Raw genomic sequence first — 25577 nt, forward strand, 5'->3', positions numbered from 1 at the left:
TTTGGGGATTGTCATGCATAAACCCTGGTGTACGTATGTTGTATGTTAAGAACTAACTTTGTTTAAAATGTATGTTTTATTTTAATTGTAATAAAAATGCTAAAATATAACAAATCTATTTATGTTTTATTTATTACACACACACACATATTGCTCATTTAATCTTTAGTGAGTTTAATTACAGATATAAAAAATATTGCTATTTTTCCCAATTAAAATGTAGCCCAAATGGTATTTTAAGTACATTTTCATACTGTTTGATTGTCCATGTCAGGTTGAGTTGCAAGATCAGATAAATGCGGAGCAGGATCTATGATCTCTCTCATCTCAAGCTGCATGTTGACTTTGATTTGCGCCACAAATCATTATTACCGCTTCCGAGGCAGGGGTTGTGCAATTGCCAGCGTTGGTTTGTTTGTTTATCTTTCTGTCTTTTAGCAACATAACTCAAACAGTTACAGACAGATTGCAATGAAATATTACATTTTTATTCATTTCTAGTTGCATTTTTAACAAGCTGCGTAATATTAAATATGATGTCTTTTAATTGTTTTTATGCGATGCTGACTGAATTCTGATTAATAGGCTGTATTTACTTTTCATCTTTTAATGTTATCTCTATTGTTATACATCGCAAGTTTTACCATCATGAATTTAATTTTGATTGTTTGTTCCTGTTTTTTATTTAAGCATTTATTTTTGTTCCCACCCGGGTAAAATCAATCAGCGGACCGATGGATTATCATACACACATTAAGACATCTATATTTGTGTCGCGGAGCCGCAGCAACGAGAGCTGGGGCAGCTGCTGCCAAGCGCGTGTCCGCTCCTCGTGTTCACGGTACGAGATGTGGTGGGTGAGTTGCATCTTCAAATGTCCTGGAACTTATGCTGGAGAACGTGTCATCTCTAGAACATTTATTGTGGGACAATGACCTCTAAGTATCTGGACTCTACCAGTGAGTTAGAACTGAAGAAACCTCTTGGATGAGAGGTGAAACGTCATCATGCAAAGTTGAACAAGTTTATTGATCATTCGTGTTTGCTCTTCGTGATAATTATCTAAATTCATGCATGACTAAGTAAAGACAATTTCATAACCGGCTCAGAACGAAGACAAACGACAAGCGAACACAGCAGAACGGCATCTCAGGCGGAGGAGAGACTCATCTGGACTGAAGGAGGAGGGAGGATATATTGCCTGGCTGGAGCACCGGGCCCAGGTGAGCCGAGTCAGCTGTAGTTCAAGCACCGCCTATCAATTTACCTTATGATGATGAATATAAATGTTAGAGCATAAAACCGGTCCTTGGAAGGAAGAAGATTTGGAGAGGCCTGCTCCAGCCCACCACCGCTGAAAAACAATCTGAAGACAGATCTTGGTCTAACTTTGATCCCATCAAATTTTGAGAGCGATTCGGATACCTGTCTGGATACAAAACAAAGTCCGCCCTTGTCTCTGCATTTGTGTTTTCATACTTATTTTGTATTGTTTTTTCCAATTAATGAGCGTTGTGTTACTAAATTACTTTATTTTACGAACTTCATCTGGTTTTATGCTCTGTTCCCTTTTTGGTTTGATGATTTGAGTGACAGAGGCTGACAATCATGATCATGGGATTCCTGTTTGCCCTCACATCCCGTGTAGTGAACATGTGACTTGTTAAGATAATAAAGATTTCTGCATGTCTGGAAGCAAGTGTGTGGACATTTTGATCGTGAAGAAATACAGGTATCTGCTATATTTTACGGTTACGTTTAGAATATATTTGAATCCTTTATTTTTTACCAAATTGCTTTTTCCATTTGACAAGAATAAAGCAGGGGTCGTGTTTCTCCAAAGTATTTAACATACCTTTAGTATTGCTCCAATAAAACCTCTAACCTTCGGTGTGATGAAGCAGATTATTGTTGGAGTGATTCTGTATTTTATCTTTGTATTGATTCACTCATATCATCATCATTAATCACAAGCATATTCTTTAATCATGCATAATATATTGTACAATTATAATCATGTATGGACGTGCTGACCTCCGCTCCCTTCCTCTGAAGAATGTGTTGACGGATAATCAGGAAGGCCGATGTGAGTGTTGGAGTCAGACTCATTTTATTGCACTGCCATTATCTATTGTTGATAAGTATATTCATATGGTAGTCACAAGTATTCCATCTGTCATTCCCAGTACATTCTGAAGAACTATAATCATGTGTGTGTGTTGAAACATGTACTTTGTGAGACTTGCAGAAGCAACCGGAGTGCCTGATCGGACATTCTGACCTTGCTACATTCCTCTCTGGCGACAACATCAAGGCTGACTATCGCTGTGTTATAGCAAGCTATGGTTTTAGCTGTCCTGCCTCTATTGCTGTCTTATCTCTTCCCCCTCCCTGCAGAGAGGCAGGACCAATGTAACTAGGATTCTCTGATTCTAATAAAAGGTGAGGAGACTGGTTTAGGAACTGGGAGATGAGCAGAGAACTTTCCTAGGTAGATTGTAACCGGAATCTCCTCTGTCCAGCTCACCTCGCGAGTATCAAAGTAATTTATTCTCTGTCTGTTCTTGCCTATGTGTATATCGGTTCTATGTGTTAATCTTGAGTTGGTCCTTCGAGCCAGATCCCAATATACCCGGAAGGACTCCAGCGGGTGGCAGAGACCAAGGAAAAACTGTGGCCACAGCATTCATACCTTTTCACAGGCTGGCTCTACGCTCTCTGTTGGAGTCTTGACGGGTTGAAGGGTGACCGAGGGGAGGGACAGCAGACTGAGTAATTTGTGATTTTTTCTTTGAAAAAGGTGTGTGTGTGCGTAAAAAACCCTAAGAGGTAAAGGTAAAAAACCCTAAGGTATCCTAGGCTCTGGTTAGGTAGGAACAGGAGGCCAGCCTCCTCCACCGTAAAAGCTGTGTTAAATAAGGATAGGAGCGCACTCTCCTCCGGCGTGTTAAAAGTTGCAATACCAAATTAGGAGAGCAGCCTCCTCCGGTGTGTTAAAAGCTGTAAGACCGTAAATCGTATACGTAAAAGGGAAGTGTGCGTGTGTGTGTGAGTGGGGAACCTTGCACCATTTGGTGACAGTTCTCATACCAACCGTTGGAGAAAATACAGTGAGTTGCTGTGGATGAAAATAGACAAGATTTCTCTGCCTGGCGTTCGCTAGGTGAAAAAGAGAAATACCACAGTAATTATTATCACTGTACCAACATAGCATCCCAGCCATAGCGACCTCCCTAGGAGTAAAACGGCTGGACCAAATTGGGATAAAAATGGGGAGTAAAAGCTCAAAACAAACACCAAAAAAAGTCGTGCACGCAAAATTTCTTGACAAATTTGGATAACGAAATACAAATTTAATGGCGACCTAAAACCGTCCAATATTACTGAGCTACAGAACAAGATAAAGGAAACATGTAAGAACAAAGAGGAAGCTATGTTGAAGCAGGGCTGTAATCGCCTTGCCAGATGGCTAGGAGTAGCGGAAGGTAGGAAAAGAGGAATGAAAGAGGCGCGTCAAGCACAACAGTTGACGTTAAATGCTAAAGAAGACGACGATTTCACCACAACTGTTCTTATGCAGAATCCAAATCCCAGACCACTGCAGATAGAGCAGGCAGCCGTAGCAGCGCAGCGAGCAGCTGAGGACACGGGGGGGGGGGGGGGGGGGGGGGTTCACTTCCTCCTCCCTACGCTCAGGCGCCAATCTATCCCCGACTGCCAACTGAAGACGAAACGACTGATAAGGTGTTGACCAGGCAGACAGCAAAAGATAGCAGAATCAGCCTTGAGTTTACTAAAAAGATGAATGCAGATCCTGTAGTGTATGTAACAGAAACCGTCACATTCCTGTTGCCCCGCAACGTCACGTTAAAAAGGATGAGTTTCAGACTTTGTTGATCCCGCCTGCAACTAAGAATTTTCCTCCTACCCTCTGCCCCATAATACAAGTTTCAAATCCACGAGCAGGACATCCTGTTGACGTTAATCACCCAGACGGACATGCGCATCCAGATACTATTCAGGTTTATAGACCTTGGACAGACAGTGACATTTGTGACGCCCTTAAAGGCATATCTCCACCTACTGAGGGCATGACAGAGTTCTTAGACGGTATGGTACAGTTACCACGGTCATACAACTTGAATGGACTCGAGGCAGAGAGGATATATAGAAAGGCTTTGGGACACCATTGGGCAACCGTTAGCGGAGACTGGTGTGCTATGTGTACACTGTGTGTACACTGTCATTGTGTCCTTGGGCAAGACACTTCACCCGCATGGCCTGTGTGAATGTGTGAGCGGTTGAGGATCAGCGGTCGGTGGGGTAAGGAGGATTGATGGCTCAGATTGGCAGCCTCGCTCCTGTCACCTTACCAAGTATGGAGTGAATGAATGATGCGCATACAATGTAAAGCGTCTTTGATTACCCAGAGAGGCGCTATATAAAATCAATGCATTATTATTATTATTATTATTATTATACCATGTGAAGCGTCTTTGAGTACACAGGAAAGCGCTAGATAAAATAATTGCATTATTATTATTATTGTATTATTACTATGTCAAGCGGAGTAATCTTACCACATAATGAACGAGAGTTGACCCACGGGTTTTTGTAATTAATGACGCACGTGTGCTTAATGAAGGCTGACTCAAACAAAGCTGGAGCCTGATTTGAGTTATTGATGATTTCAAAGTACGAGTAGAAAGAAGTGTTTAAACAGAACAGTGTCCTTTATGATGCTAATAATGAGGCCGGTCCGTACCGGCAGCAATTGTAGAATAACTCCTTCTTAAAAAATATATATATATGTAATAAAAACTTTAACCTGGAAATCAGCCACTGGTTGGCGAAGCATTTGTCACATTGCCAAACTTAAGTCTGTCCGAATTTATGCCACGGGCGATGCATGCAGAAAAGTTTTCTAAACGGGAAAAAAAAGAAGGAAAAAAAGATGACAAGCAGGACGAGAAGTCTAATGATGTGTTTTTGATGGTAAAGAGGAAGTGTTTTAGAGAGACAGACGTAGACCTTATCAGAGAGGTTGGGGTGGCAGAGGAGGGGGTGGAAGGAAGATGTGAGGTAGGACATTGGGCGCATTACTGTAGGGCTCCAAGAACAGAAAAGCACACGATTCAGCATGACTAGATATGAAAGAAGAAGTAGATAATCATAGAGAGAAGGGCAGACGAGGTGGAAAAAATCTCAGATATTTTAGAAAGGTGCATGAACTACCAGCATAAACTATAGTGGCACAAATATCTTTGTGCCTTTAATCAGGAAAAAAAAAGAATTGTATTCTGTTGGAAGCCATTACTCCTGAGATTGTCATTCTCCTACTGTTTTCTTCCTTCGCTTTAACGTGCCTCAGATCTATGTTACAAAAGATAATAGCATGCTAGGCTCAGAGGTTCAAGTTGATTGATGTAATATGATATAATACAATATGCAGAAACAAATTGTTTTCCTTTGCTCCACAAACTGCTCCACTGTGCTGGAGTTTGGCCACCGCGCGTCACTCTGTTCCAGCCACTGAGGGTGTGGTGCCTCCTCCCACCGTCCACGACCAGAAGACATCACCATCACCATCAGACCAGAGTTCATCGTCCACCTCAGGGTCCACTCCACTGAGAGTCCAGTGCTCACCCCCAGCCCACACTGCTCACTCGAGCATGATATGTGGGGCTAACAACAGACTGACCGATTGAATGCGCCACGTCAAACATGCTAAGAAGAAGAAAGAAGAAAAAATACTTTCCTCCAAAGAGCATGCAACGCTTGATGTCTCAAGGCAGCGTGCCTCCCGTGAGAGGACGTCCCGTGGGAAACATTGTCACGAATGAGGAAGAGAACATGCGCTCATCCTGTGGAGGAACGATGACCAGACGTATGCTTCAATGGACAGAGGAGACACTGGATGGGGGAGTGACCGGAACCACTAAGGGACCGACGGGAGATAAGGGGTGATCAACAGCGTCGTTGTGGATGGGGGGGGGGGGGGGGGGGATCCCTCCTTCTCTGTGGCTGGCTCGGATTGACTGACTGACGGATTGCCCTCTGGGTCACGTGAGATGCAAACACGAACACAAACACACACACAGCTCAACTGATGTTTAAACTTAATGATGCAAAGAGATATGAGCTTGAACGGCAACAATTGAGATTGTTAAAACACAAAGCTTATGGAAAGTTTGCTATTGTTCTGTTATTGATGAATGATATTAATGTTTTATGTGTAGTTGATTCTGATACACGAATCTCTATCTAGGCCTGTTAAACGGACTGTTGAGGATAAACGTTTTAGAGTATCACAGAGTTTTTGATTTCTTCTTTATGTTCTGATAATTCTCTTTGGTTGATATCTTATGATACCTTCTTTGAAATGACTCTATTATGACTCTTTTTTGTGATTCTAATGGCGTTGCCATTCCGCGCATGCGCCATGATGTACGTATATGACTGATCACTGAATAACAATGATGGGATTTCTTAACTCGATGAAACAGCATGCTTCATCACCTCATGGTGTAGTGACAGCACATTTATTGCATTCTACAACTTATGTTCCTGAGCAGGGATGAAGCCTTTGAATCTGCAGTCCTTAAAGAGATAAAGGACTCTATTATGACCATAGATTGTTCAGTAACCTGTATTTGTTAATTTTCCATGTTAATTTCCTTGCATTTCTATATCAAATCATGTTTACTGGCATCGGATCCAGAGACTTCGTGCGGGTAAAGAACACCCGACGAAAGTCCTCGGAATACCAACGGTGGCGGGATCCCTTCCAAGTTCAGCTGACAATCCACACGGCTGAAAACGTCGCAGAAGAAGCAACTTGGATGCACGCCACCCACTGCAGGTGCTACCACAACTAACAACAGTGTCCGGTGCAACGTGTGAGTAACCCTCGTACTCAACAGATCACACCTCCAGTCCCGAGCAACACTGCGCAGATGCAGGACTTCGCTGGCTGACAAGTAACACTGTTAGAAAACATTTTTAGCTGCTCCAGCAGTGCGTGCTAGTAACCACCTGCTGTAGGTCATAGATGAATGCCACCATAATCTGATAGAAGAACCTGTCAGTCGGCTATCAACACACACTCCTGACAGAAGAAGCTGTGCCAGAAGAAAAGAGTGATTGGTGAATAAAAACGCATCACTCCACCGTGCATCAACCTCAGACTGTCGCTACCCCTCGGGGTCCCTTTGATTTGAGTTCCCTTGTGAAGCTGGTGATGTTGATTTCAGCTTTTGTAGTGGGACAGAACAAGCTAAAGCAGTCTCACCTACCGTACTGGGCAATATAAACTGTGACCTAAATAAACTTGAGGTTCTATGCTTTCACACAACTGATGAAGTCTGGCTGCAGGCCATGACTGTTTTGATTTCCAATCTGACAACTTAACATAATAATATTTGATTTCGATAAGTTACTTTTCATTGGTAAAGGTCAACCATTCAAAGTATCAAGTGTGGTCATGTTTTCCCTTGCATTAAAAAACCCACTGCCTATTGTTTGCAAGTTGCTATCCCAGTTACGGATCTCACGGAACCTGATCCGTCCCGTATGGACGCAAGAGAATGAGAATGCTACAGACAATCCTAGTGAAGCGGTTATCGGGTGATAATGCCAGGTCGATAAACAGGAGGGAAATGTTGGAATGATTCTGTATTTTATCGCACTCGCATCGTTATTATCGTTGTATTGATTCACTCATATCATCATCATTAATCACAAGCATATTCTTTAATCATGCATAATATATTGTACAATTATAATCATGTATGGACGTGCTGACCTCCGCTCCCTTCCTCTGAAGAATGTGTTGACGGATAATCAGGAAGGTCGATGTTAGTGTTGGAGTCAGACTCATTTTATTGCACTGCCATTATCTATTGTTGATAAGTATATTCATATGGTAGTCACAAGTATTCCATCTTTCTTTCCCAGTACTTTGTGAAAATTGCAGAAGCAACCGGAGTGCCTGATCGGACATTCTGACCTTGCTACATTCCTCTCTGACGTCAACATCAAGGCTGACTATCGCTGAGGAAGGACTGTGTTATAGCAAGCTATAGTTTTAGCTGTCCTGCCTCTATTGCTGTCTTATCTCTTCCCCCTCCCTGCAGAGAGGCAGGACCAATGTAACTAGGATTCTCTGATTCTAATAAAAGGCAAGGAGACTGGCTTAGGAACTGGGAGATGAGCAGAGAACTTTCCTAGGTAGATTGTAACCGGAATCTCCTCTGTCCAGCTCACCTCGAGAGTATCAAAGTAATTTATTCTCTGTCTGTTCTTTCCTATATGTATATAGGTTCTATGTGTTAATCTTGAACCTATCAATGATATGGTTCAGGTTATGTTTAAAGTCCTAAAGGAAATAAACTGGGCAAAGATTGTATTTGTCCCTTTATGGTTCATTTTATTGTTTTATTTTAATGTTGTGCCTAATATTCCTATATTGGAACACAGATCAGGTATTTTTAGTACTGAACTGTATTTCACTCATGCATTGTCTGTGGTTATTCCAGATCCATTGACGACACAGGGACTTGGAGCTGGATTGATCTAAACGTCACTCTGCAAATTCAGCTGAACATCATTATGAGCAACTTCAGACAGATCCTTAAGGAGATTGGGGAGTTTGATTTGTTTCAGAAATTGTTAGTGATTGCACTATGCATCCCTGGAATGTTTTCCGGATTTGATACAATTAGTCAAGTGTTTATTGGCATGAGCTTCCCTCATCACTGCAACACCGACTGGATTTTGAAGCGTGGGCCGAACATGACAGAGGAGGAACAGCAAAATCTCACCCTCCCAGTGAACGAGGATGGAAGTTTTGAAAGCTGCAAAATGTTCACACCGGTGGAATGGAATCTGGAAACTATTGAAGCTTCTGGAATTAACAGCACGACTGGATGCAGCGATGGATGGCACTATGAGACTCCCAAAGGTGCTTCCAGTATTCTGACGGAGGTAAAGGTCAGGGTCACAAAGTCCTGTCTTTTGGGCCCTCATTTTGGGGTCTTGGCTTTATTTACACCCTCTTTCTTCCTCACTTTCCTTTCTTTCACTAATCCTCTCTATCTTTTCACTTTCTTGTCAGTTTCATCTGGTTTGTGACAAGAGTCGTTTCATTGAGATATCGCAGTCCGTCAACATGGCAGGTATTTTCTTTGGAGTGCTGGTGTTTGGAACAATTTCTGACAGGTATGAGCAGTCACACATCCACTCCCCTGTCAAAGGCTAAGCAGTTTTCACCTTCACAATAGAGCTATTAATGTTATATTTGTAATGCTATTAATATATATTTATAATAATAATTTTGCCATGAGTAAATTGTGAATTACATTCTCTAAGATGTGAGAAATCCAGGGACCTAAATGGAGACATATTGTTCTTTCGTTTCAGGTTTGGTCGACGACGTGCGATCCTGCTGTCTCTCCTCCTCCAAGTGTTGTTTGGTTTAGCTGTTGCTTTGTCACCCAACATCTATGCTTACATCGTTTTCAAATTCTTCTGTGGGGTCTCAGGTTCTGCCATTATGATATCCTTGTCGGTATTGGGTAGGTACACTTTTCATTCTATTGACAGCATTCTGCTTCAGATTATGCTTCATTGACCATTTGATAGTCTTGTATTATATTGTATTCTTACTGTGGTATGCATATGTTTTATTGATTGAAATTTCTCTGAAAAGGACAGGGTGAAGTTGAGAATGTTGACTCTCTGTGGCGACCCCCTAACAGGACAAGCCGGATGTACAGTAGTAGTGGAGATTAAAATAGAAAGTGCTCTGCAAATTAATTTGCAACCATCGATCAATACCACTTTCTCTTCATATTGTGTCTGACTTTATCAGTGTCTTTGCTGTCAATGATGATTGATCTATTCTAAATGTTTGCCCCTGGAGGATAAACTCCCTTCTTTGACCTTTCCATGAAAGGTCATGGAAGTGCAGGAATATGTGTGACTCATGTGTCCTTTTCAGCAATAGAATGGACGATTCCTTTGAGGGCTGCAACTTGCACAACCCTCCTCATGACCTCCTACTGTATGGGGCTGATGGCGTTGTCTGGCATCGCATATTCAATTCAGAACTGGAGGATCCTGCAGCTTGTGCTGGTCGGCCCTCTTGTCCTTGTACTGGGAGTGTTTTACTGGTCAGCAGCCTAATCCATCATGATATTTTCACCAAAAACAATGTTTGGAGGCCCATCATTAGTTGTTTATTTTCTCACAGTTTCATCCCAGAATCAGCTTGCTGGCTCATTTCCCAGGGAAGGAAGGAGGAGGCTTTAAAGGTGCTTCAGAGGGCAGCCCAGGCGAATGGGAGGACAGTGACAGAAGATCTACTTGACAGTGTGAGCTCTTTGAAACACACTTTGACTACTACTACTGTACTTTCGGCTTGTCCCGTGAGGGGTCACCACAGCAAATCAACGTTCTCCACTTCACCCTGTCATTTGCATCGTCCTCCCCAACACCAGCCACTCTCATGTCCTCCCTCACTGCTTCCATGTATCTTCCCCTGGGTCGACCTCTAGCCCTGTTCCCTAGCAGTTCCATCCTCAGCATCCTTCTACTGATGTAGTCCCTGTCTCTCCTCTGGACATGTCCAAGCTATCGAAGCCTGTCCTCTCTGACCTTATCTCCAAAACGTCTAACCATCACTGTCCCTCTTATTGCCTCATTTCTAATCCTATCCAACCTGGTCACTCCCAAGGAGAACCTCAGCGTCTTCATCTCCACCACTTAAAGCTCCGCCTCCTGTCTTTTTCTCAGAGACACTGTCTCTGAAGAAAATCATCATGGCTGTCCTCACCACTGTCTTGTAGACCTTTACCTTCATCCTCGCTGACACCCTCCTATCACATAAGACACATTGTACTTTCCTCCACCCGTTGCAGCCTTCCTGCACACGAGTCACACACTATGACTGATAAATGAAATTCACTTTTGTTTAAAATAAGTACATTTTCCTTTCCTGTTCAGCTGGAGATAGAGGATTCGCCTCATACAGGAAACATATTGAACATCTTCAGAATACCATATCTGAGAAAAAGAGTCCTTATAATGAGCGTTACCTGGTGCGTATTCTTTAAATGACACAATGTTCGTGACTTTTTCCTTCTCAATGTGAATCACTATATATGGAATACATCAATAATATTATTCATTGATGTGCCATCGTGCTCCCAAGGCATAGTAATCTAAATAATATTGCTTCTGAGGCAAACTTATCATTTTATCAATCATTTGTGATTCCAGGTTTGCATCCAGTTTTCTGTATTATGGACTGAGCTTCAATGTTGGCAGTTTTGGCGTGAATATCTACCTCACACAATTCATCTTTGGCGTTGCTGAATTTCCTGCAAACTTCATCAGTTTGATTCTAATTCAGTATTTGGGAAGGAGAATATCTCAAGCAGGCTTTCTCATGTTTGGGGGTGTTGCTTGCCTAATAATCCTTGCTATCCCAAAAGGTATTATTTTTTCAATATATTTTGGATATTTTTTATAATCTGAAATCTGAACTGAAAGTTGTAATTTTGTGAGAGATTTTCTGACATATACCGTATTGTTTGACAAATATATATGTTTTATTTACCCATCAGTTCTTCCAGTGGCGATAACAATAATAGCAGTACTGGGGAACTTTGGTGCCGCTGCCTCTTTCAGCATTGCCTATGTTTACAGTGCAGAATTATACCCAACTGTTGTGAGGTAAAGTCAGCTTTTCACACTGATGACGATTGAAATGAGATGTTGGAAAAAGATTTGTTACTTAGAAGATTATACTTTTTATTTATGTAATGTGTTTGTTTCATTGTTTAATTTTTTTGGTTTGTATGATTTTCCAAAAAAAGGAGAGAATTTTGCTAAAATAAAAATTGTCTTTCGCTAGTATATATATTTGATATATGCATTTTATAATTGCTGTAAATGTTCCATTGTTTGCCCATACAGGAGCAATGGTGTTGGCCTAAATTCCATGTGTGCTCGTGTGGCGGGTGTCCTCTCGCCACTAGTCAGGCTTCTGGAGGTTTTCCATGACACCATCCCGATGCTGGTTTACGGCATCATCCCCATCGTTGCTGGAGGGCTTTGTCTACTACTACCTGAAACCCTCAATGTTGAACTTGAAGATCACCCCGAGTTGAAGTGAGTTGAATATTAATGCTATATCTGGGGAAGGAAAATGTATATATATCATGTGTGTAGGTATGCATTTGTACATTTACCACGGGAAGTGTGTTGATTCTAATACTTTACATTTGATTTTAGGAAACCAACAACTGGATACAAGTTGAAAAGACACACTTCCGATCAACGTATTTAAGAGAACAAATCTGAACCTATAATTATCATCAATTGTTAGAAAGTCTAATTTCCCTAAATTATTACTAGGTATCAAAACTCATTAGTAGTGTTGACCCTTCTGTCTCCGGAAATCAAAATGGGCAATAGTTAATGATTGACAAACATTGGATTACATTTTATTCTTGTTTAAAATAACGGCCATATTTCAGAAATATGTCAAATCTAAAGGTCCGTAGAATACGCACAACAAAGAAGGGTTTTTGTATTACTGTCTGTGGAGTGAGACTGTGGAATAGACTGAGTAATGAAATGAAAAATATGTTGAGTTTGACTTTATTTAAAAGAAGGCACAAAGAAATGATTTTGCAAACATACAGGGACAATACCTGACAATATCACTCGTGAGTCCAAACATGGTGTGAATTGCTATCTTTATTAGCAAATAATGTAGATTATACAAAGGAAAAGAATGTTATGTACATTAGCTAGTAAATTGATAAGTAAAGATAATGTTTAAGTTTAGAAGGGGTATGGTTAAATAAGTATTTACTTCTTCCTACTCCCTTTCGTTCACGTAAATTGCATAGTTAGTGCATTATGGTTATTATTTATTGTTTGAGTTATTGTTAATTAATATTACATGTGCTGCGTGTGTGTGTGAATATGTCTTTACATATGTGTGTACATTATATATATGTATTTATGTTTATGTATATGTGTGCGCATGTATTTGGCATTGTTTGATCATTTTATTCTTTGTTGTTTACGTGGTCGAAATAAATAAATACACATACACACACGGTGTGTATTCAGTTCATTAATTGTCTGGATTAAGCAGGAAGTAATTTTTTCATGGAAGTTGTTCTATTATCAAATTGCAACCTGTTTACATACATGTAGCCTTTTGGGGATTGTCATGCATAAACCCTGGTGTACGTATGTTGTATGTTAAGAACTAAGTTTGTTTAAAATATATGTTTTATTTTAATTGTAATAAAAATGCTAAAATAGAACAAATCTATTATTACACACACACACACACACACACACACACACACACACATTGCTCATTTAATTTTTAGTGAGTTTAATTACAGATATAAAAAATATTGCTATTTTTTCCAATTAAAATGCAGCTCAAATGGTATTTTAAGTACATTTTCATACTGTTTGATTGTCCATGTCAGGTTGAGTCGCAAGATCAGATAAATGCGGAGCAGGATCTATGATCTCTCTCATCTCAAGCTGCATGTTGACTTTGATTTGCGCCACAAATCATTATTACCGCTTCCGAGGCAGTGGTTGTGCAATCGCCAGCGTTGGTTTGTTTGTTTATCTTTCTGTCTTTTAGCAACATAACTCAAACAGTTACAGACAGATTGCAATGAAATATTAAATGTTTATTCATTTCTAGTTGCATTTTTAACAAGCTGCGTAAGATTAAATATGTTGTCTTTTAATTGTTTTTATGCGATTCTGACTGAATTCTGATTAATAGGCTGTATTTACTTTTCATCTTTTAATGTTATCTCTATTGTTATGCATCCCAAGTTTTACCATCATGAATTTAATTTTGATTGTTTGTTCCTGTTTTTTATTTAAGCATTTATTTTTGTTCCCACCCGGGTAAAATCAATCAGCAGACCGATCGCGGAGCAACAAGAGCTGGGGCAGCTGCTGCCAAGCGCGTGTCCGCTCCTCGTGTTCACGGTACGAGATGAGGTGGGTGAGTTGCATCTTCAAATGTCCTGGAACTTATGCTGGAGACCGTGTCATCTCTAGAACATTTATTGTGGGACAATGACCTCTAAGTATCTGGACTCGACCAGTGAGTTAGAACTGAAGAAACCTCTTGGATGAGAGGTGAAACGTTTTCATGCAAAGTTGAACAGGTTTATTGATCATTCGTGTTTGCTCTTCGTAATAATTATCTAAATTCATGCATGAGTAAGTAAAGACAATTTCATAACCGGCTCAGAACGAAGACAAACGAAAGGGAGAGATTTCGGATTTTCAGTGCAAAAAGTGTTTAATGTGAAAACTATTTACAACCTGTATACAGAAGAGTCTGGAATGATTGCCGCAACAAAAAGACGTGGAACACAGCAGAACGGCATCTCAGGCGGAGGAGAGACTCATCTGGACTGAAGGAGGAAGGAGGATATATTGCCTGGCTGGAGCACCGGGCCCAGGTGAGCCGAGTCAGCTGTAGTTCAAGCACCGCCTATCAATTTACCTTATGATGATGAATATAAATGTTAGAGCGTGAAACCGGTCCTTGGAAGGAAAAAGATTTGGAGAGGCCTGCTCCAGCCCACCACTGCTGAAAAACAATCTGAAGGCAGATCTTGGTCTAACTTTGATCCCATCAAATTTTGAGAGCGATTCGGATACCTGTCTGGATACAAAACAAAGTCCGCCCTTGTCTCTGCATTTGTGTTTTCGTACCTATTTTGTATTGTTTTTTCCAATTAATGAGCTTTGTGTTAATAAATTACTTTATTTTACCAACTTCATCTGGTTTTATGTTCTGTTCCCTTTTTGGTTTGATGATTTGAGTGACAGAGGCTGACAATCATGATCATGGGATTCCTGTTTACCCTCACATCCCGTGCAGTGAACATGTGACTTGTTAAGATCAATAAAAATTTCTGCATGTCTGGAAGCAAGTGTGTGGACATTTTGAGCGTGAACAAATACAGGTATCTGCTATGTTTTACTGTTACGTTTAGAATATATTTGAATCCTTTATTTTTTACCAAATCGCTTTTTCCATTTGACAAGAATAAAGCAGGGGTCGTGTTTCTCCAAAGTATTGAACATGCCTTTAGTATTGCTCCAATAAAAAGTCTAACCTTTGGTGTGATGAAGCAGATTATATGGTTCAGGTTATGTTTAAAGTCCTAAAGGAAATAAACTGGGCAAAGATTGTATTTGTCCCTTTACGGTTCATTTTATTGTTTTATTTTAATGTTGTGTCTAAAATTCCTATATTGGTCCACAGATCAGGTATTTTTAGTGCTGAACTGTATTTCACTCATGCATTGTCTGTGGTTATTCCAGATCCATTGACGGCATAGATGTTCTGGGACTTGGAGCTGGATTGATCTAAACATCACTTTGCAAATTCAGCTGAACATCATTATGAGCAACTTCGGACAGATCCTTAAGGAGATTGGGGAGTTTGATTTGTTTCAGAAATTGTTAGTGATTGCAATATGCATCCCTGGAATGTTTTCCGGATTTGATACAATTAGTCAAGTGTTTATTGGCATGAGCTTCCCTCATCACTGCAACACCGACTGGATTTTGGAGCGTGGGCCAAACATGACAGAGGAGGAACAGCAAAATCTCACCCTCCCAGTGAACGAGGATGGAAGTTTTGAAAGCTGCAAAATGTTCACACCAGTGGATTGGGATCTGGAAACTATTGAAGCTTCTGGAATTAACAGCACGACTGGATGCAGCGATGGATGGCACTATGAGACTCCCAAAGGTGCTTCCAGTATTCTGACAGAGGTAAAGGTCAGGGTCACAAAGTCCTGTCTTTTGGGCCCTCATTTTGGGGTCTTGGCTTTATTTACACCCTCTTTCTTCCTCACTTTCCTTTCTTTCACTAATCCTCTCTATCTTTTCACTTTCTTGTCAGTTTGATCTGGTTTGTGACAAGAGTAGTTTCATTGAGATTTCGCAGTCCATCAACATGGCAGGTATTTTCTTTGGAGTGCTGGTGTTTGGAATAATTTCTGACAGGTATGAGCCGTCACACATCCAGTCCCCTGTCAAAGGCTTCGCAGTTTTCACCTTCACAATAGAGCTATTAATGTTATATTTGGATACACACCACAAGCAATGTCAAGGTATTCATCAATTTAAGCTAGTATATAGACAGCTGGTTTACTCGCAATATTCAAACAGAGGGTCTTGAAGGTATTTATTGTTTCCATGACCATTGTTGGTATATGTTTGTTACCATTGCTGGTATTGTTTATTATTAATGTTGGCATGACTGTCTAAACTGTCATGTTACCTGTGGTAACACCATAATGAAAAAAATAAAAATAAAATAATATATATATATATAATTTTGTAATTTCGCTTGTTTCATCCGATATTTTGTTGTATTTTTCGAAATCATACAGTGTATATAGTTGTTGTTGATATGATTTGGAGCTTGAAATAGAGGAGCTTACTATGTTTATATGTTATGAGAAATGGGGGTGGGATTAAATAAGTTTTCTTCTTCCCACTCCCTTTCAGGCTGAATTGGCTTATTACTTATTGTTTAAATGTGGCTCGTGCGATGTGGCACGGGTTGTTTTGTTTTGTGTGTTTTTTGTCATTGCCTGAAATAAATAAATACCTAACCTAACCTAACCTATATTTGTTAATGTTATTAATAATCTATATTTATAATTATAATCTTGCCATGAGTAAATTGTGAATTACATTCTCTAAGATGTGAGAAATCCAGGGACCTAAATGGAGACATATTGTTCTTTCGTTTCAGGTTTGGTCGACGACGTGCGATCCTGCTGTCTCTCCTCCTCCAAGTGTTGTTTGGTTTAGCTGTTGCTTTCTCACCCAACATCTATGCTTACATCGTTTTCAAATTCTTCTGTGGGGTCTCAGGTTCTGCCTTTATGATATCCTTGTCGGTATTGGGTAGGTACACTTTTCATTCTATTGACAGCATTCTGCTTCAGATTATGCTTCATTAACCATTTGATAGTCTTGTATTATATTGTATTCTTACTGTGGTATGCATATGTTTTATTGATTGAAATTTCTCTGAAAAGGACAGGGTGAAGTTGAGAATGTTGACTCTCTGTGGCGACCCCCTAACCTAACGGAACAAGCCGGATGTACAGTAGTAGTGGAGATTAAAATAGAAAGTGCTCTGCAAATTAATTTGCAACCATCGATCAATACCACTTTCTCTTCATATTGTGTCTGACTTTATCAGTGTCTTTGCTGTCAATGATGATTGATCTATTCTAAATGTTTGCCCCTGGAGGATGAACTCCCTTCTTTGACCTTTCCATGAAAGGTCATGGAAGTGCAGGAATATGTGTGACTCATGTGTCCTTTTCAGCAATAGAATGGACGATTCCTTTGAGGGCTGCAACTTGTACAACCCTCCTCATGACCTCCTACTGTGTGGGGCTGATGGCGTTGTCTGGCATCGCATATTCAATTCAGAACTGGAGGATCCTGCAGCTTGTGCTGTTCGGCCCTCTTGTCCTTGTACTGGGAGTGTTTTACTGGTCAGCAGCTTAATCCATCATGATACTTCCAAAGCCCATCAAGTCATTTCCACCAAAAACAATGTTTGGAGGCCCATCGATAGTTATTATGAATGTATTTTCTAACAGTTTCATCCCAGAATCAGCTCGCTGGCTCATTACCCAGGGAAGGAAGGAGGAGGCTTTAAAGGTGCTTCAGAGGGCAGCCCGGGTGAATGGGAGGACAGTGACAGAAGATCTACTTGACAGTGTGAGCTCTTTGAAACACATTTTGGCTGATAAATGAAATTCACTTTTGTTTGAAATAAGTACATTTTCCTTTCCTGTTCAGCTGGAGATAGAGGATTCCCCTGATACAGGAAACATATTGGACATCTTCAGAATACCATATCTGAGAAAAAGAGTCCTTATAATGAACGTTACCTGGTGCGTATTCTTTAAATGACACAATGTTCATGACTTTTTCCTTCTCAATGTGAATCACTATATATGGAATACATCAATAATATTCATCATTGATGTGCCATCGTGCTCCCAAGGCATAGTAATCTAAATAATATTGTTTCTGAGGCAAACTTATCATTTTATCAATCATTTGTGATTCCAGGTTTGCATCCAGTTTTCTGTATTATGGACTGAGCCTCAATGTTGGCAGTTTTGGCGTGAATATCTACCTCACACAATTCATCTTTGGCGTTGCTGAATTTCCTGCAAACTTCATCAGTTTGATTCTAATTCAGTATTTGGGAAGGAGAATATCTCAAGCAGGCTTTCTCATGTTTGGGGGTGTTGCTTGCCTAATAATCCTTGCTATCCCAAAAGGTATTTTTTTTAAAATATATTTTGGATATTTTTTATAATCTGAAATCTGAACTGAAAGTTGTAATTTTGTCAGAGATTTTCTGACATATACCGTATTGTTTGACAAATATATATGTTTTATTTACCCATCAGTTCTTCCAGTGGTGATAACAATAATAGCAGTACTGGGGAACTTTGGTGCCACTGCCGCTTTCAGCATTGCCTATGTTTACAGTGCAGAATTATACCCAACTGTTGTGAGGTAAAGTCAGCTTTTCACACTGATGACGATTGAAATGAGATGTTGGAAAAAGATTTCTTACTTAGGAGATTATACTTTTTATTTATGTAATGTGTTTGTTTCATTGTTTAATTGTTTTGGTTTGTATAATTTTGCAAAAAAAGGAGAGAATTTTGCTAAAATAAAAATTGTCTTTTGCTAGTATATATATTTGATATATGCATTTTATAATTGCTGTAAATGTTCCATTGTTTGCCCATGCAGGAGCAATGGTGTTGGCCTAAATTCCATGTGTGCTCGTGTGGCGGGTGTCCTCTCGCCACTCGTCAGGCTTCTGGAGGTTTTCCATGACACCATCCCGATGCTGGTTTACGGCATCATCCCCATCGTTGCTGGAGGGCTTTGTCTACTACTACCTGAAACCCTCAATGTTGAACTTGAAGATCACCCCGAGTTGAAGTGAGTTGAATATTAATGCTATATCTGGGGAAGGAAAATGTATATATATCATGTGTGTAGGTATGCATTTGTACATTTACCACAGAAAGTGTGTTGATTCTAATACTTTACTTTTGATTTTAGGAAACCAATAAATGGATACGAGTTGAAAAGACACAATTCTGATCCAAGTATTTAAGAGAACAAATCTGAACCTATAATTATCATCAATTGTTAGAAAGTTTAATTTCCCTAAATTATTACTAGGTATCAAAACTCATTAGTAGTGTTGACCCTTCTGTCTCCGGAAATCAAAATGGGCAATAGTTAATGATTGACAAACATTATTGGATTACATTTTATTCTTGTTTAAAATGACGGTGTGTATTCAGTTCATTAATTGTCTGGATTAAGCAGGAAGTAATTTTTTCATGGAAGTTGTTCTATTATTAAATTGCAACCTGTTTACATACATGTAGCCTTTTGGGGATTGTCATGCATAAACCCTGGTGTACGTATATTGTATGTTAAGAACTAACTTTGTTTAAAATATATGTTTTATTTTAATTGTAATAAAAATGCTAAAAATAGAACATTTCTATTTATGTTTTATTTAATACACACACACACACACACACATTGCTCATTTAATTTTTAGTGAGTTTAATTACAGATATAAAAAATATTGCTATTTTTTCCAATTAAAATGCAGCTCAAATGGTATTTTAAGTACATTACATTACAGTACATTTTTAAGTACATAGTTCAACCACCGCCCATCAATTTACCTGATGATGATGAATATATTCATTAGATAGAATGTTAGAGCAGTACAAGTACAGTCAAACAATAGAATGTACAGTCCAAGTAAAGTCCTTCATACGTACTTCATCGACAGTAAAAATAAATTACTCAATTGATGCAAAATAACAATAAATTAAAAAGACACATAATATGTACAACGTAGGTGCAGAAAAAAGGGGGAATCATCTGGAGCGAGTCGTGATCACTATCTCCGCTTCTGGCCTCCTGAAAGGTGAATTTTCAGGGTTTTGAAGGAGCCCATTGAGGTGCATGTTTTGAGGGCAGGAGTCAAGCAGTTTGTCTTATATAGCAGTTTGTCTGATTGGAGGGTGTAATCAGGTTGTTGTTTGAGCTCCCTCTGTTAGAAATGTCAAAGAGGACAAACAATAGGCTAACAAATAACAATAATTATCCTAATCCTACAAAATACAGGTTTATCAACAGGTGATGCAACAGGTGACATTTGCACCAAGTCCACTCTGCAAACGATCTGCTGTCAAGCTAACAAAGGAGGCAAGGAAGCCTTTGTAACTGTTTAGGCACAGAGATCAAGCACCCTGGATTAAAAGACAAGCCCACAGAATCTTTTTGAAAGAAAAAAAAACTTGAATGCGAAGGACAGAAGCAATTATTGAGGAACACAACTTCAACAAATGTGCTTCTTATGGTGAGTAGATATTGGTGTAATAATCCTTTAATAGTTATTGCGACTGGCGGCTTGTCCAGGGTGTCCCCCGCCTCTCGCCCATTGATTCCTGGGATTGGCTCCAGCTTGGCCCGCGACCCGATAATGGATTAAGCGGTTAGAAAATAGAAAATGAAATAGTTATTACGAGCGCATAACATAAGGTTTAGTCGTCACATTTACCTTCCTCCTTTTTTTACTTGATTATCCCGTAGTCCGTGGAAAAATCGCCCGGCATGAAACCGGGCCATGGCAGGAAAGAGATTGGGGAGGCCTGCTCTAGCCCACCACCGCTGGAAAAAAAAATCTGAAGACTGATCTTGGTCTAACTTAGATCCCATCAAATTTTGAGAGCGATCCGGATACCTGTCTGGATACAAAACAAAATCCGCCCTTGTCTCTCACCTTGCGTTTTTGCACCTATTTTGTATTGGGGTTTTTTTCAATTAATGAGCTTTGTGTTAATAAATTGCTTTACTAACTAACTACATATGGTTTTATGTTCCGTTCCCTTCTTCAGCATGAGCTAAGGGTCGTAACATGCAGAGGTTTTGTTTGATGATTTGATTATATTATATAAATTATATAATCGCATAGGAAATTAAGTGAGATTATTTTTAATATTTGTCCTTATTTAAGCCATCATTTTATTGGTAAGGGTTATGTTTAAGGTGGCAAACAGACTCTCTTATTGCACATTTTATTGTGTTGCTCTGGAGTTTTATTACAGCTATATTACTTCCAAAGGTACTCTAAGGACTCTTGGATTGTGTGTGGTCAAAGGTTTAATAGCAGGATTACATTTATCCGTTGACAGTGTGAGACCTCGCTTTGCACTTTGAGGAGCAATGACAGAAACTACAGCTGCGAATATGAGCAGTTTTGGACAAGTCCTAAAGGAGATTGGAGAGTTTGGTTTGTTTCAGAAGCTGTTATTAATCGCATTATGCGTCCCTGCCATGTTTTGTGTTTTTATAACATTTGGTCAGGTGTTTACAGGCATGAGTTTCCCTCATCACTGTAACACCGACTGGATTTTGGAGCGAGGACCCAACTTGACAGAGGAGGAACAGAAAAATCTCACCTTACCGGTGAACAAGGATGGAAGTTTTGAAAGCTGCAAAATGTTCACACCGGTGGATTGGGATCTGGAAGCCATTGAAGCTTATGGAATTAACAGCACGACTGGATGCAGCGATGGATGGGACTATGAGAAGCCCAAACATGCTTCCAGTACTCTGACAGAGGTAAATAAATGTAACCCTAAATTGTCAGATTATCCGATGGGTTTTATCTGCTTAATATTCTCTCTTCCTATACTTTTCTTTTCTCTTCTCTTTAGTTTGATCTGGTTTGTGACCAGAGTAGTTTAATTGCGCTATCCCAGTCCATCTACATGGCAGGTATATTATTGGGAGTGCTGGCACTTGGGACAATTGCTGACAGGTGTGAGCCGTCATACATACATACATGCTTTAATTATAAATATACGTACATTATCATAGTAGATTATACCACCAGTACAATACTAATACTAATACTAATAATATGTTCGAAGTAGCATTGTGTGAATTAGAATTGTTCTCTTTTTTTTTAGGTTTGGTCGACGCGTTGCGATCCTCATTTCACTACTCTTCCAAGTTTTGTTTGGTGTGGCCATTGCTTTGTCACCCAACATCTATGTTTATATGGTACTCATATTTTTCACTGGGGTTTCAGGAATTCCCATTTTGATGACTTTAACTGTGATGTGTAAGTGATTCTTTTTAATATTGCATTAATTATTTATACTGCAGCAGCTTTTTGATTGGTACTGAAATTCATTTTAGTAGACATTTAATATAAATGCATGGCAATTATTCATTATTAATTATACTTGCATGTTTGTCACACAAAAATAAATTGACCAAAATTTGTTATTTAGAAAAGTAAAAAAAAGTGTAGGTTATAGCTGAGGTAGACACTCAAGCTAAAATGCTAACAGAGGTGCTCCTTTCAGAGCGACAAAAAATGTCTTGTGGTGCTAACAGGAAGCGCTACCAATGGTGCCCCTACTTAAATTTATTTTGCAATAACCGAAGCAGTAAAAAAAAAAAGATATGTTAAATCCTACATGACATGAATGTGGCATTATTTCTCCTCATGTTCCCAATTTCAAATGTGAATTCAGTAGTCAAAGGCAGGATTTCTGTAATAGTATAACTCTGTTTGCAGCTGATTTGTGTTTGTGGAAAATTAATTTAGTTCAATGAAATGAAATCTAATATGTGCAACACACATGTGTCTTGCAGCAATGGAATGGACAAGTCCCTTCAGGTCTGCTCTTTGTGTATTTATCATAATGTTAGTCACTAGTTCTGGACTGTTGGTGTTGGCTGGTATTGCATATTTAATTCAAAACTGGAGGATCCTGCAGCTTGTGCTCTCTGGTCCCGTTGTGCTTGTCCTGGCAGTCTTTTTCTGGTCAGTAACTTATCCCATCATAAATTCATCAAGTGCAATCCACCAAACATTTTGGCAATATTTAAAATGATGTTTGTTTTATTATATACCTGCCTTCCAACAGTTTCATCCCAGAATCAGCTCGCTGGCTCATTACCCAGGGCAGAAAGGAGGATGCACTAAAGGTGCTTCAGAGGGCAGCCCGGGTGAATGGGAGGACAGTGCCAGACAATCTGCTAGACAATGTGAGCTGTATCAAACACTTTGACTGAAATGCAGTAAACCTGTGTATTTTACATTTTCTAAAAACATACTCCTGACCTGTTCAGCTAGAGACGAATGATTCACCTGAAAGAGGAAGCATGTTGGACATCTTCAGAATACCATATCTGAGAAAACGAACTCTCATCATGGGATTTAACTGGTGTGTCTTCTTTAAATACAATATTCATTTTTCCTTTCTAAGTCAAAGTTCGGATTTAATTCAAAGTTGAGCTCAGAATACCAGGTAAACAGTCGAAACAGATTCGCACGACAGTAGAGTGGGACTTCAAAAACTGAGCTTTATTTTTTGTTACCGGGTAGTCAGTCTAAACCGAAGGGGCACGCAAAGGGAAGGTCCAAAAAACAGGCAGAGGTCACAAACCAGGAAATCCAGACAGACAGGCAGACAGATCCCAAGGGGCAGGCGAAGAGACAGAGGCCAGGAATCAGGCAGGGTTGAAACACGGGAGGTCAGTCTGCGTTGCTTGATAGTAGGGATCATCTCTAACAATCTGGCAGGGGTGTGGTGTCTGAGCTGAGTATATATAGTGTCCGGGCTGATGACTGATGCAGGTGATGGCAGGAGTACAGGTGGTGGGAATGAACTGATTGCAGGAGCAGAGGAGAGGGGAAGACAGGGAGAGTTCGTGGGGGGAGGACACAGGCCCGCCTCAAGGTGTGACAGGTACTTTCTTTTTTAAAGACGATCTGAACATGTCTTTCCATTTGTGATCCCAGGTTTGCATCCAGTCTTATGTACTTCGGACTGTCCCTGAACGTTGGCAGTTTTGGCCTGAATATCTACCTCACACAGTTCATCTTTGGATTTGTGGAAATTCCTGCAAGCCTGATCAGTTTGGCTCTCATTCAGTATGTTGGAAGGAGAATAACCCAAGCAGGCTTCTTGCTTTTCGGAGGTGTTTCTTGCCTTCTGATCCCTGCTATCCCAAAAGGTATTCTGAATCGCCTGTGCATTTTCTATGATCTGAAAACATTTTCGATAGTTGTACATTATGCATACAGTATGTGATTGTTAAATATATTATTTACCTATCAGATCTTCCAGCATTGACAACAACCATTGCAGTACTTGGAAAATTTGGTTCCACTGCCTCTTTCAACATAGCCTACATTTACAGTGCAGAATTATACCCAACTGTTTTAAGGTAACACATTTTTGCTACTGCTCATGATGATTACACATTAAAAAAAAATTATATCATAAAAAAACAGTGATTTGTTACCAATGATATGTTTATACTCATGTTTGTTAGTTTTCTTTCGTCTTTGGTTGTTAACATCGCTGAAATACAAGAGAGAATAATAATTTCAAATCAATCAAAAATGTCTATCATTTTGAGAGAAAAAACAAATAAAGTGATTGTTGATTTTGCATATGGTTTGTCTTCTTCCCCTAAAATCATGTATTTTGCTTGTTTATTTATTTGCAATCAAATATCCATTGCATGTTCTTGCAGGCAGAACGGTGTCGGCCAAAACAACATGTGTTCCCGTTTGGCGGGTATCCTCGCACCTCTAATCTGGCTCCTAGAGGCGTATCATTTCACCATCCCCATGCTGATCTATGGTATCGTCCCCATTGTTGCTGGAGTTCTTTCTTTTTTACTCCCTGAAACTCTCAATGTTGAACTTGAAGACTTCCCTGAGACGACGTGAGTTGAATTTCAAGTTGTATTATGCTTTGCGTGCACTAACCATATTAAATGTATTAATTCCAATATGCTTTTCTGTCTCCCTGTGATTTTAGGAAGCCAGCGTGTGGATCTATGTTGAACACAAACAAAATCTCAGTAATTATTGAAGAGCATAAACTGTAATTTGCTTTGAACTCATCACCAGTCAAACTAATCAAATCATTCTCTATCTTGATTATGGGATATGAAAACAACTCACTCCAGTTTTTGAAGTTAGCAATTTAGATTCCATGAGTTACATTGATTTATATAAAAGGTTAAATACTTTGAAGAGTTTTTTTTTCCATTTTTTATTTTTCATTCATTCATGCATTTATAAAAGTATATATTTTTTCTCAAATGTATTACAAATAAAATGCAATTTAAATATTGAACGTTGAAGTGAACTTCCTGTCCAACCCCCTCATACTGGTGCATCATTTTAAAAAGACAATATGTCTTTGTGCATGGTGTATTGTTTGTCTTGGAATTAATCAGAAATCAATCTATTTTTATAACTGACCGAAGCATACGTTGGTGGTGGTGTGTTTGTCTTTTGTTCTGTATTACATTTGGAAAGTGAGATAACTGCCGTTTTTTATTTGTTAATGATAAAAAGTTCATGAAAA

General features: G+C 39.5%; 3 protein-coding genes across 3 annotated transcripts; all 3 read left to right on the top strand.

Moving 5' to 3' along the window:
- Window positions 1-8610: 8610 nt before the first annotated feature.
- On the top strand, window positions 8611-12368 carry LOC137903921 (solute carrier family 22 member 13-like). Its single transcript, XM_068748093.1, has 10 exons — window positions 8611-8985; window positions 9116-9219; window positions 9421-9575; window positions 10001-10172; window positions 10253-10373; window positions 11005-11099; window positions 11281-11495; window positions 11628-11736; window positions 11980-12174; window positions 12298-12368. Exons 1-10 carry the CDS (start codon window positions 8611-8613, stop codon window positions 12350-12352), a joined length of 1596 nt encoding a protein of 531 aa, XP_068604194.1. The 3' UTR covers window positions 12353-12368.
- Window positions 12369-15477: 3109 nt separating this feature from the next.
- On the top strand, window positions 15478-19084 carry LOC137903846 (solute carrier family 22 member 13-like). Its single transcript, XM_068748005.1, has 9 exons — window positions 15478-15852; window positions 15983-16086; window positions 16844-16998; window positions 17429-17600; window positions 17709-17829; window positions 17911-18005; window positions 18187-18401; window positions 18534-18642; window positions 18886-19084. The coding sequence occupies exons 1-9, from the start codon at window positions 15478-15480 to the stop codon at window positions 19082-19084; spliced, it is 1545 nt and encodes a 514-aa protein (XP_068604106.1).
- A 2336-nt stretch (window positions 19085-21420) lies between these two features.
- On the top strand, window positions 21421-24931 carry LOC137903847 (solute carrier family 22 member 13-like). Its single transcript, XM_068748006.1, has 9 exons — window positions 21421-21795; window positions 21891-21994; window positions 22146-22300; window positions 22840-23011; window positions 23115-23235; window positions 23320-23414; window positions 23993-24207; window positions 24312-24420; window positions 24733-24931. The coding sequence occupies exons 1-9, from the start codon at window positions 21421-21423 to the stop codon at window positions 24929-24931; spliced, it is 1545 nt and encodes a 514-aa protein (XP_068604107.1).
- Window positions 24932-25577: the final 646 nt, after the last annotated feature.

This window comes from Brachionichthys hirsutus, chromosome 14, assembly GCF_040956055.1.
Source record: "Brachionichthys hirsutus isolate HB-005 chromosome 14, CSIRO-AGI_Bhir_v1, whole genome shotgun sequence".
NCBI lineage: Eukaryota > Metazoa > Chordata > Actinopteri > Lophiiformes > Brachionichthyidae > Brachionichthys > Brachionichthys hirsutus.